The sequence below is a fragment of the Juglans regia genome, chromosome 4 (genome assembly GCF_001411555.2).
Source record: "Juglans regia cultivar Chandler chromosome 4, Walnut 2.0, whole genome shotgun sequence".
Taxonomy (NCBI): Eukaryota; Viridiplantae; Streptophyta; class Magnoliopsida; order Fagales; family Juglandaceae; genus Juglans; species Juglans regia.
The window spans coordinates 28,325,337-28,338,313 of NC_049904.1; the positions used below are offsets into that span (position 1 = coordinate 28,325,337).

At 40.7% G+C, this 12,977-nt stretch overlaps 1 protein-coding gene across 1 annotated transcript; it reads right to left on the bottom strand.

The window, feature by feature from the left end:
• Positions 1 to 280: 280 nt before the first annotated feature.
• On the bottom strand, positions 281 to 2,243 carry LOC118348228 (protein FAR-RED IMPAIRED RESPONSE 1-like). The gene is made up of 4 exons (XM_035689278.1): positions 1,420 to 2,243; positions 765 to 990; positions 442 to 556; positions 281 to 357 (listed from the first exon to the last, which is right to left on the bottom strand). The coding sequence occupies exons 1-4, from the start codon at positions 2,241 to 2,243 to the stop codon at positions 281 to 283; spliced, it is 1,242 nt and encodes a 413-aa protein (XP_035545171.1).
• Between the last annotated feature and the right edge of the window lie 10,734 nt (positions 2,244 to 12,977).

The window sequence follows — 12,977 nt, forward strand, 5'->3', positions numbered from 1 at the left end:
GTTGTCTAGGGCTGGTGATATTTGCATCTAATGGGCGAAATAAATTTCTACACACGTCCGGTACAAGTGTATCTCCTTCATCTCGCTAATGTACATAACCATGTAATTACGTTATAAAGCTAATATACATAACCATGTATATATCTAATACCATTAATATTAAGACATGCACATGTTTACGTTTTCCTTTGACTGGTGCTTTTTTATGCTTGGCTTTAACCTTCCGCATTTCTTTCTCCATCCTGGATGCTCTCCTTAGAGATGGAGGTCTTCCTTTCCCTCACACAACATTTGGACTTAGTACGGGTTTTGAACTACTAGCATTTGTATCCAGTGTCGTAAAACCAGCATTCGAACCTGCCAGGGGCATAGAATTGTTAAATATGACATACTATCAAGAACTACTTAAAATAAATAAACTGCAAAAATTCGCATACGAACCTGTTTGGGTCATAGATAGGGGGTGTTGATTCTCACGGTACAAGTCAATCATTGAATATAACTTTTTTTTTGCATCTTCAAACTGCTCATTGGAACCCGCTGCATAAGTTATCATCTGATAACATATATTCAGCAAACTTGAATATCTATTACCATCTGGCCTCTGATCTCCAGCATCGTAGCTACTGTGGATTAACGTGTATCTCCTCTTTATGTCCTTCCTCCATTGATCTAAAATGTACCGGTCTGGCAATAACTTTATACCGTTAGCTTTGAAGATGGCTAAAATATGCCTACACAATATCCCCCTCATCTCGAATAACCCAAATGAACTTTGCATCGCAGTCTTCCACATTGAAGTTAACTATATAGGACACAAGCTTAGTGAACTCTTCAACACAAACTTCATCTTCCACCAGATATGTTTTCATTACACCATCCTCACTGAGTAGACATGGATCCATATCGAGCACACCCATTACTTGCTGCTGGACTTCCCTAAATTTAGCATTTGTGTACAACTCTTGAAATCTCTTTTCAATTAGAGATCTAGATATACAGGGAATGGTGACGCTAAATGTGTGGAAGTCTGCATTGTTTTCATTTTCAATTTTCTTCCTCAGCGCACTGTCAAACTAGTCGACAAACTCCTTCAAGTTTGTCCTCGCATGAACATAACCATAAAAAAAAGCATTCATACTTTCACTGTACTGGGTTGTACTCATTCCAGCCCAGAAGTGCTCTTTTAAGAATACTGTTACCCAATGCTAATGCTCATCATATAAAATTTTCAACCAGACATTCACATGTAAGTCGTATGTGTTAAGTAACCCATCCCAACATTTCTCAAACTCCTTAATTGTTTGAGTGTCGTACACACATTTCATTAGGTGACTTTTTAGTCCACTTTTATAGGCAGCATATGACCCAAACTTCTCGGGAACTTTCTTCAATATATGCCATAAACAGAATTTATACCGACTTTCTGGAAAAACATTAGCAATTACATTTTTCATTGCTCTACCTTGATCAGTAATAATAGCTTTTGGAGGTATACCATCCATACACTGCAACCATGTCTGGAATAACAATGTAAAGGTCTCTGTATTCTCACTTGAAATCAACCCCGCTCCCAAAAGAATGGATTGTCTATGGTGGTTTACACTAACAAATGGTGCAAATGGCATCCCATATCTATTCTTGAGGTATGTGGTATCGAATGTGAAGACATCACCAAAATACTGGTAGGCCGCCCTACTGCGTGGATCTGCCCAAAATATATTCTTTAGCCTCCCATCATCACTTAAGTCCATCAATGCAAAAAAACCATTATTCTTGTACTGCATCTTCAAAAAATAATCTCGAAGTGCTCCAGCACCACCTGCACCAAGTCGTAGATGACGTGCCTTGTCTATATAATTGCGACAATCCTTTTCCAAAAACGGGAGGTTCTCGAAGCCTCCGGCACCAATGACAAGAGATCCAAAACTCTTATTCATCCGGATCCCAGCCAAGTCATTTGTATCTAGAACTTTTTTTACAGTCTCACTCATTTTTCTGTTACAACGAAAGAAACGAGATTTATTTGGACTGAGGCCGTGATTATGTGTATTATGGACTGTTGTCAACCGCATCTTTCCATCAACCTTTAAGGCATTAATCCTTGCCTTACAATCCGTCTTTCCTGTCGGGCGTGGTGTTGCGACGTTCAAACTCTTAATCCGGGCCTTCCCTCCACGTGCACAACCAAGAGTGACATATCTGATACTTTGATCATCTCCCCTCTCACTCCTTTGTGTCATCACCCCAAACCCGCATTTCTTAGCATAATCCTTATAATAGATATGTAAATCTTCAAAAGAATTGAATTTCATCCACGACCTTGGCTCCTCAATTATATCATCACCATCCGTTTGCACTAACTATGGTGAACCAGTAGTGCAATCGTCGGTTTCTCGTGATTCGGATCTATCCTCTTTACTATCTTCATCAACAATTGAGTTTGTATATGGCACTTCAGTTTCCCTACAATCGGGTCTATCCTCTATCCTCTGAACAACCCCTTGCGCTTGTTGTGGAGCTTGTAGCGATGTGAGGAGTCGGAGGTCCAATCCCATATTGAAATGGGTAACCAACATTCTGCTTAAAAAAAAAATTACAAGAGCAATTAAACTCTAAAAAGCCCTCCACATAACAAACAAGAAGACGTTGAAAACCACCTGAATGTTACTGGGATATTGGCTGCCATCTGGATATGGCAAAAAAGCTGGTGACCATGTAGGCACTGGTCCATAGTAACTGTGCATGTGATTTGGAAAGTTGGCTAAACCCGTTTGAGGGATGTCCTAACATAAAAATAATAATGATAATTAGGATGAGAAACATTGAGTAGACTATTTCCAATAAGTTTTTGAAATATAAAATAACATACTGAGGTAGGGGTGTTTGAGCGAGATGTTGTTAGCGGATTTGAGTGTTCTTCCCCATTTCCAATGCCCTGTACACATTGTTCAATATCCAAGGCCAGTCTTTGGGAAGAATACTAAGTGAACAAACAAGTGGAATGTCTTGAGCATGCATTTTTAATTAATCATACCAAACAATAATAATTATAGCTTTGCAATAAGGTATCAAAACTACAACTTTTGACTGCTAGGGTCCAAACAAATATTTCTTGTATATAGAAATCAAAGACCAAGTTTCAAGCCCTAATTCCACAACATTGTAAATTTGTATATAGAGAGGCAGTCAATATTTTCTAAAAATAGGATACCATTAGCACCTCCTTTAAACAAAAATTGAAACTCTCATATCTTAAAAACATAACGCAACACTCCTCAAAGAGTCCCTAAAACACTAATCTAAAAATAACTAAATCAGATATAAGCTTCATCTGATCAAAGCACAACTCTATAATGAAAATTGTGAGAATGGTAACTGGAACGAAAAATTCGACTACAAATGACTGCATCCATAACTTAGAGGTAGCAATTAATTTGTATTGAGAGCTCAGCAGAAACAAGTTCGAATATTATGCATTTTTTTTTTTTTACTCAGAAACATGAATTTCATTCACATGAGTATGCATTTCTACGGCATAAACACATGAACGGAGCTGGGTTTCCAAACACACAAAAAAAAAGGTGCTTTACCATTGTAAAAGATCCAGTTGATATCCACCGTGCTGGACCAGTTCACCTCACAACTCCATTTGAAGACCACGAAATCCCAGAGCTTTCAAGAGAGAGTCGATTTGAAGCCGAAAACTGTTACACCTCCCTAACTCCTGCAAACAAACAGCACAAAAATGTAAGAGCAAACCCAAGAAGATGAAGAACGTGCGAGAAAGACACCCACGCCGAGCAAACCCAGGAAGATGAAGAACGTGCGACAAAGACCACGCCAAAAATCACCCACGCCGAAAATCACCCACAACCCATGCTGAAGACAATGCAAGCTTACGATCTGAAGGAAAAACACCAGCCGAAGATCTCTGTATTGACGTCGAGCACCAAAGCGGGAATCTCTTCACACCAGCCGAAGACGAGAGAGGTCGAGCGGGAATCCAAAACAAAAGAGAAATGAAAGCAAAGGTTGTTCTCTTTTTTTTTTAAATCAGCTGACGTGGCATAATACCACGTCAGCCATTTACTCGCTGCTTGCACTCGGCGACTGTACCTAGGAGTGTAATTAGTATATGTTAATTATAATATAGTATATTATATACTATATGATAAATATACTATATTATAATTAACATATACTAATTAGCATATACTAATAATAGATATTTACTATATTATACTATAATATATTTTAATTATATTCTAATTATATTTACTATATCTATTTTAATTAACAGATACTAATTATAATATACTATAATATATTAAATAATATAGATATTTACTAAATTTGAAACAAATATGGTTCGAGCGGTAAGTCAAAACTATTCAAACGTATAATCTAACGTTCGAACGGCTCTATACATATAAGCTATTGGGGGACGAAGGCTTTTAAATGCCGCCGTCCCCTTTCCTAAAAATACAGTTCTCGAATGTTTGAATGCCCTTCGTGTACCGCTATCACTGTCGTAATCACCGTCCTCGTCGAAGTCTCTTCCTCTCAAGTACCGGTACGCTCCTCAAGAGTTATTTTACCATTTATTTTTATCGTTTTGTTGTATTATTTGTTTGAATTAGGAAAGTTGTATTTTTCCATCAATAGGCACCGTAGGTGTCATGAAATCCATTGTAGGATGTTTAGAAATGAAGTATAGTATGTGATTTGTTGAAGATGTTTTCATGGCCGCTGAGTTGACTCAGCCATGATTGGGTATGATTCAGTTACCATTCAAATGTAAACTTTCAAACGATATGAAACAAACATGATGGTTACCATTCAAACACTATTGTATCCGTTCGAACGGTATGTACTTGACGAATGTTAATGTGCATTATGTTATAATTAAATTAATATTAATATTAATATTTATCACATTTATTAAATATTAAATTAATAATAAATTAGAATAATAATTATATTCTAATTAATATTAACTTATTAATTTATTTTTATCACATGTTGAAGTTCTATCAATTAAATGTTAATGCGCATTATATTATCATTAAATTAATATAAATATTTATCACATTTTTTAAATATTAAATGAATATTAAATTACATATAATTAATTTATAATTAATATTAACTAATTAATTAATTTTTATCACATTTTATTGTTCTCTCAATTAATTTATTAAATTTCTATTAGTATATAATTTTGTGAATATTTATTTATTACATTTTATCACTAATGTTGCAGATATATTTTAATTTTTTAAAGTTTAGGATGATAATGTCTTATAGGGGACGTAAGTGTGGCAGACTAGGCGAGCCTTCCATCCAAACAGTTCGAGAGAGGACTATTTTACTAGAGCGGCAAATGAACATTTCTGACTTCATGACTCTTATCTGGGAGGGTCATTCCTTGTAATCAGTCTTGAAGGATGGTGGTTGGGCACTAATACTAGATCATAGAAAGAAGCGTGGGAGCTTGTTTCTTATATTGGCATCGTCGCTAAGTGCTATAAATAGCTGGGTGATGCTAGCCCACGATCTCTGTCAGAGGATCTACAATTATATTTTCAGCGAACAGACTCGCTGAATTTCTTTGTATTCCTAGACTGCGCGATACATATTCGAACGTGGTGCCTAGAGAGTCTAATCCTCTGTGTGATGCGGAGATGGCTCAGGACGAGGTATCTGTTTATACTAATGAGCTCGATGGCCTCACTGATCATGAGGTGAGGGACTTGGTTGTTGGTCCAGATGCTTTTTTGTATGATGGGACGAAGAGCATCAAGCAGGAAGATCTATCTTCTTTCTTCAAGATCATGAATTTGATAATTGCCAACAATATTGATCATCGGCAGCACAAGATAGAGGTTGGCATGGATCAAGTGGAATTTACAATACGTGTTGCTTGTGGCGTTCTATCGACCTAGTGGGGTATATATTCGATAGGATTCGATCAAAGACCTGATACATTACGACGGATATACTGCCATTTGGGATCATGATCGCCCTATTCCTGCTATATGCCGGGGTCGTGCTAGATGTTGCCGAGCGTAAACAGGAGCCGATATCAGGTGTTTTGTAACTTTGATTTAATTATGAATTTTTTTTTTTTTGTCTTTTCTGAATTAATTATTGATTTATATTATTTCTATTATTTAATTGATAAATTTTATAAAAATTATTAGTTAATATAAGAATAGTTCTACTTATCATCCCAACACACACCACACACTTCATCTATTTTATGTTTTTTTATTTTTTATATAACAAATATATGATGTATGAATGACAAGTAGAACAATTTAATAAGTTTAACAATAATAAAATAAAATAAAAATAATGAAAAATAATTTAAAAGTATGTAAAGTAGCATTCCTCTAATCACCATTCGAATATTTTATTTTACGTTCGAACATTGATTAACTTACTATTCGAATATTATAGTAATATGTTCGAACGATAAGTCAATGTACCGCCAAAATTTATTGACTTAACATGCCAATTTGCAGTTCAATCATAAATAATATATGTTCGAACATGATTTAACCTTAGTGGAGAGGGCAACCTAACCGGTTAGCCCCTAAGGTGGACCTGAGCCCTCTGTTTTGACCAAAGCTTGTAGCATTACCGAAAGACCCAGCCCATGGCCAATACCGACTTGATAACTATCTAGTCGGTGGCAAAAGATAAAAGAGGTTATCATTCAAATTTGCTAAAAGATGAATCATCATCTCTAAATTTGAATTCAAATAAGGGATAATCACTATCCAATAAGAGAACAAAAATAACTCATGGAGCTCTATATAAAGGAAAAATCCATGTAAGTAAAGGGACCGAATGATTGTTATTATTATTATCATCTTGAAATCACTGACTTAGGCATCGGAAGAGTTCCCTCGAACCCTCATGCTCTCTACTCTTTGGTTGCAGGTGATCATAAGGTGGTGGCGGTGAAACAAGTCCACAACAGTTGGCGCCGTCTGTGGGATTTGTTAAGTCTCACACTTTACGTGCTTCTCACATGCTCATCACTACTTGGTCTCAGGCAACTAGAGATCAGGGAGAAACTTCACAAAACATGGAGGAGAAACTTGCGGAAATGGAGGAGATAATAAAGAAACTTTCCACAGAGGTGGATGCACTGCGTAAGTAAAATGAGACTCTCAAGTTACAAAATGGGCCGTCAGGAGAGGATGCTACACCCAGTCAAGCCGACAAGATAGAGATTGAGGCAAATAGTGTAGGAAAAGGCCATCAAGAGAACGAGGAAGTGAAGAAGTTGCACCACGACGTATGTAGCTTGATGGATAAATATAGGAAGATGGCCAAGAAGATAGGAACGTCCTATTTGGTAGATCAGTTGTTGTCTAGCACAAATCCACCATTTTCTACAGAAATCATGACAATGCCTCTGCCCGCGAAATTTAAAGTCCTGTCGATGGACCTATACGATGGCTTGAAAGATCCCATGGAGCACCTTGAGACTTTCAAAACTCATATGACGCTTCACGGGTTCCCAAGAGAATTACGTGTAGGGCTTTCCCTTTGACTCTAAAGGGATCGGCGAGAGAGTGGTTTGGTGCACTACAACCAAACTCCATGGAAAGTTTTGAAGAACTAGATCAACAGTTCTTGACCTAATTCATGGCGAGTAGAAAGCGCAGAAGCCCCGCCGCATACTTGTTGACTGTCAAGCAGCGGGAGGATGAATGTTTGAAAGCATATTTGACACGTTTCAATAAAGAAAAAATGACGACTGGTGACCAAGATGACAAAATCATGCTAGCAGCACTGTTGGGAGGTGTTTAGCCAAGGGCTCTTTCATGGTCGGGCTGGCCCGAAAAATCCCTTCCACCTTACGAGAGTTCGTGGACAGGGCTGATGATTTTGTTAATGTTGAAGACACCTTGATCACCTTAACCACCAAACCAAAAAGAAGGAGTGAACGAGAACCAAAAGGAGGACGGAGGAAAGACCGAGATGGAGGTTAAAAGGAGAAGAGAGACCAACCGGAGTCAAGGCGGGATGGTAATTTAAGAAGGCATAGTGGCGGTTATGAATTGCTAAAGGCATAGTGGCGACCATGCATTGATAAAGGCTAAAGGCGAAGAGAGACCAATCGGAGTGACTTGACTTGCCGACCTTCATGCAATGCATGGTCGTGATGCATTGCTAAAGGCTGAAGCCTCTCGAGCTTTCCCCTTCACAATCAGTCGGACACAAGTCCCTTAAATTACCAATGTTTGTTCACCACAAGCCCAGTCCATTGGCTGGCCGTGATGCATTGGCTAAGGGCCAGAGCATCCCAAACTCTCCCCTTTACAGCCAATCAGGCACGAGTCACCTAACTCGCCTACCTTCGCGCAATGCAGGCTCGCGATGTATTGTCTAGGGGCAAAGCCTCCTGAGCTTACCACTTCACAGCCAGTCGGGCTCAAGTTCGTGGACTTGCCGACATTCGTGCACTACAAGCCCAATCCCTTGGTTGGCCACGATGCATTGGCTAAGGGCCAGAGCCTCCCGAGCTCCCCCTTTATAGCCAGTCAGGCACAAGTCACCTAACTCGCCGACATTCGCCCAATGCATGGTCACGATACATTGGCTAAGGGGCAAAGCCTCCTGAGCCTACCCCTTCACAGCTAGTAGGGTGCAAGTCCATGGACTTGCCGACCTTCGTGCACCACAAGCCTAATCTCTTAGCTCGGCCACCATAGTGGCAGTATAGCACCAGTGGAAATGCAAGATCAGGCCAGCCACGCAAGATCAGGGTCTTGGACGGGGGAAAAAAAAGCCGAAGAAGATGCGAGCGCGAAAACAAGCACAGAAAGAAAGCCAATTTTAATTGTAGTTTTACACAAACAAACCCAAGTTACAAATTCCAAAATACAAAGGCCTGTGGGACGAGCAAAAGCAAAAAGAAATGCCTATGGAGGTGGGAGTGGATCTCCCAAAAAGTATGGGAGTCTCCCTAATTTCCCGAGCTCCTTGACAAAATCAAAGGCAAGGGGGTCTAGTTCCAAGGACTTCAGATCTAGGGTATCGAGGTCCACATCGGGATTTAGGCGCATGAGATCTAGAAAGTGCTCGGGGCCCTCCTTGTAGCCATATCCCCAGGTAGCATCGTAAACGGCCTAGGCATGTCGAACCTAAGTCTAGACTTCTTCCTCAGTACGTTCGACACTGCTCCGAAGATCAAAAAGTGTATCGTTGGCATGTTGCAGCTCGGTCCCTAGATTGTAGAGTTGGGCCTCCCTTCGCTGCACTTTGCACTTTGCCTTTGGACACTTACCCTTACAACGAACGAACGAAGTGCTTGGATGCTTCTTACCTTGGCGCAAAGGATGGTCCAACAAGAAGTCCCAACCAATAACATACAAGCAGTCGGGAGTGGTAAGAAAACTCCTAAAATTGACGTCCGACAGAATGACGTCAGTTTCCACATCAAAGGGGTGGGCTGATACCCAAGACAGCACGGCCGCTAACCTGGCCTCTTCCCTCCAGGACAGGTTGGTGACCAAGCTCTTGGCTAGAGGAACGTAAGACTTTGATGTGCAAATGACGTGACTCTAGACTGGCGATGCACCTCCTGGGGGTTCGAGACTGGAAGTTACACACACTCCCATCCAAACGCAGCGCACAGTACACTGCCAGGATCTCCCTAGCCATTAGGTTAGGATATTCCTCCATACCAGAACTGAGGACTCTCCAGTAGATGATGCAACTCGCCACCAATAAGCGCCAGGCGTCTGGATGGAGCTGAGCGGGGGCCAACCCCAAGAAGTCAAGCTCGTTGTGGATGGGGCTGCAGAAAGCTAGCCGTAGCCCATTCGCGAACATCAAGGGATAAAGGGCCATATGGCCCGCCATCCCATGGGCATCAACGAGACCTTCGCTACGGTCAGGCACCTCTACTTCACCGTCAAGGGAATGTTGTACTTCACGCAAAACGCCTGAACTGTCGTCGGTAGTAACTGATGAGACCCAGTCCTTCCCAGTGAAGCACAACAGTTTGGAGGACGAAGAACCTTTCGATGCCATGGCAATGAAGAGGGGAGGAAGCAGTGAGGGACGGTGGAGAATGGAGGAGGAAATGGGAAGCGAGGACTTTTGCTACGTTCAATATATAACTAATTTAAAACAGGTCGAAGTTGAAAGAGGAGATGCTCCATCATCAATCATAAGCTATATGAGAGAGAAGAATGTTTCAAAGGAAATGGCTCAGAAGCATGTCAAAGGCATGATAGATGAAAACTGGAAGAAACAAAACGGGGAATGCTTAGCGCAGATGCCCATGCAGCTCATGCAAACATTTGTAAATATTGCACGTGTGGTGGAGGGCCTTTATCACCAAGGAGATGGGTTTGGTGTTCAAGATGGAGACAAGCAGAACAAAATTAATCAAGTCCTTGCTACTTAAGCCTCTATCATGCTCGATCTAGTACTTGAATTGAATTTTATATGTAAAGGTAGAAAACCCCAGGGGCCAGGGCTGGGATTTGGCTCGGACCCAAGCCCACATATAGGATTCGGGATGGGTCGAGATGGCCTCAATAACTGAGACGGCCCAGGAGGAATGGCCCAAGACAGGAGTCCCGACAAAAGGATAGGAAACCGAGCCACATGGCACCCCTGACAAAGGTGCCCCAACCCTGACATGACGGAACGGACTGGCACCCAAATGCACAAATAGCCAGAGGCGTCCTCATCTCTGACACAGCTATCTGGATGGCATAGTCGGGCAAGGAAGCCTGCCTGGACCATGCCGCATTTAATGATGTGGGAACGAGCACACATGGCAGGGCCATGTCGCATTCAAGCATCCTGGGGTCAGTACGGAATGGCGCACCCACCTAGGTGTCAACAACAACCTAGGGCAAACCTGACAAGTCTGACCGAACGCTTGAAGTTGACAGGGATGCGCGATCCGTACACCCGTCACTACCACTTCGGGACAGACTCCTCTCAGGTATAAATACCCCTCTTCCTACCAAAAAGGGGGTTACTCTCTCTCTCTGTCTCTCTCTCAAACTTGAACACTATTGCTATCTCATTCTAGTATATGTTCTTTCTTCCTCTTCCACAACCTTAGACTAACTTGAGCATTGGAGGTACCACGGCGCCCGAGCTCTCCCGTTCTCCTCCTTACAGGGAAGAGCCTAAGCACTGTCAGTGTGGAGTGGCCCAGGCACGCAAAACATGACATCAACACTATATTTGAAAAAGTTGAACTATTTTTGTATTTTGTTTAGAAGTTTGAGAAAGTTATAATGATTAGGTAATGATTAAATGAAAAATTTAAAGATTTGAAATTAAAAAGTATTTGTGTTTGTGATATTTGGATATTGAGATAAGATGAGATGAGATGAATTAGGAGGTCTTTACTATTCAAACAAGGCCTAAGGAAAATGATAGGGACCAAGAATGATGCCCCTGCATTGTACCGATAATGCAAATGCACTTTTTTTCAAATATTTTTTAATATCCTTAAGCATTTTTAAAAAATTAAAAATAATATAAATTCTTTAATAGTTTATTTGTTAACCTTTAAATTAAACAAGAAACTTTAGGACCACCATGAGTACTGCAGAATAGAACTCGAAAGATCAAAATGATTTTTATTTTTATTTCGTGAAAGAATCTTGTTGTGCTTGGAGAAAGACGTTTTTATCCACAGCTAGCTCTAAAGCCTTTAGAATGAGGTTTTGATAATTATAAGTTTGGAGGGTGCAAGCTATGAATTTCTCATAGAAGATCAAGTCACATATGCTCCATTTAATTTCTAGTAAAAATTAAACAATATATAGTGAGAAATTTAAGCTTATGCATGCAGTTAACACCTAAAAATTGCACAACAGACTTGAAGGGGAAAAATAGTTACTCCTGACCCATTGAGACGATTCAGACCTCGATCAATATGGTTTGGAGTCCCCGGCATTGGTATGTACATTCATGATGGTGAACTGAAAATAAATGCAGGAAAATAAAAGAGAGAGACACACATAGGTTTATGTGGTTCAACATTGGGTCTATGTCCATGGGTCGTTTGGGAAAACGAGTCTATTATAATATGAGTAGTTTACACTCTCACATAGTCTCTCGTCCTCACTGTAAAATGGAGATCGAATATCTATCTTCTGGGAGAGATGTTGTCGTTGGAGTCCTTGCCGAGAGGTTGAAGAACCTCCATAGGGAAAGTTGAAGCCTGGACTCAAAGTCCTCTGGAAACCCCTTTGAAGTCATCTGGTTGTCCCCTTTATCCTTTACTCCTCCCTTGTTTTATGTCACATCTTCACTTTTCCTCCTAACACCCTTTTCCTTGCTAAGCCTTTTGCCTCCCTTCCTTCTCTGTCTCTTCCCTCCTGAAGAGACCCTAAGCAATTCTTCATTAGTATATTTCTATCAAAAGCTACAAATCTATATAGACCTAGGTAATTTTATCCCCTCTAGTTGCCTGCAATTTTTAAGATCAATTCGCTCTGAAAGAAAGCCTTGAGAATCTTCAAGATAAAATATGCGACAGAGGTAGTCCATAGAAATCAGTAGCAAAATAAATTTTGGAAATGGGTCCCTAGTTTTTCGTTCTGCTTGCGTTAAGCGAGAAATATTTCCAAGCGCAAGAATAGGCGGGAGATATGCTCAACTGCGTAAGGTGCAAGCACAGAGCTTGGCTTTGGCAGGAGATGGGGTCGATCACGTAAGGTTTGAGTGCGAAACTCGGCTATGATGAGAGATGTACTCGACTGTGTAAGGTGCAAGCACAGAGCTCGATCGTGGCAGGAGATGTACTCAATTGAGTAACGTGCGAGCGTGGAGCTTGGCAGTGACAAGAGATGTACTCGACCACGTAAGGTGCGAGCATGGAGCTCAACTTTGTAGGGAGAGGTTCTCGACCTACGAACACCGAGCTAGGCTGTGGCAGGAGATGTACTCGATCGTGTAAGGTGCAAGCACGAAGC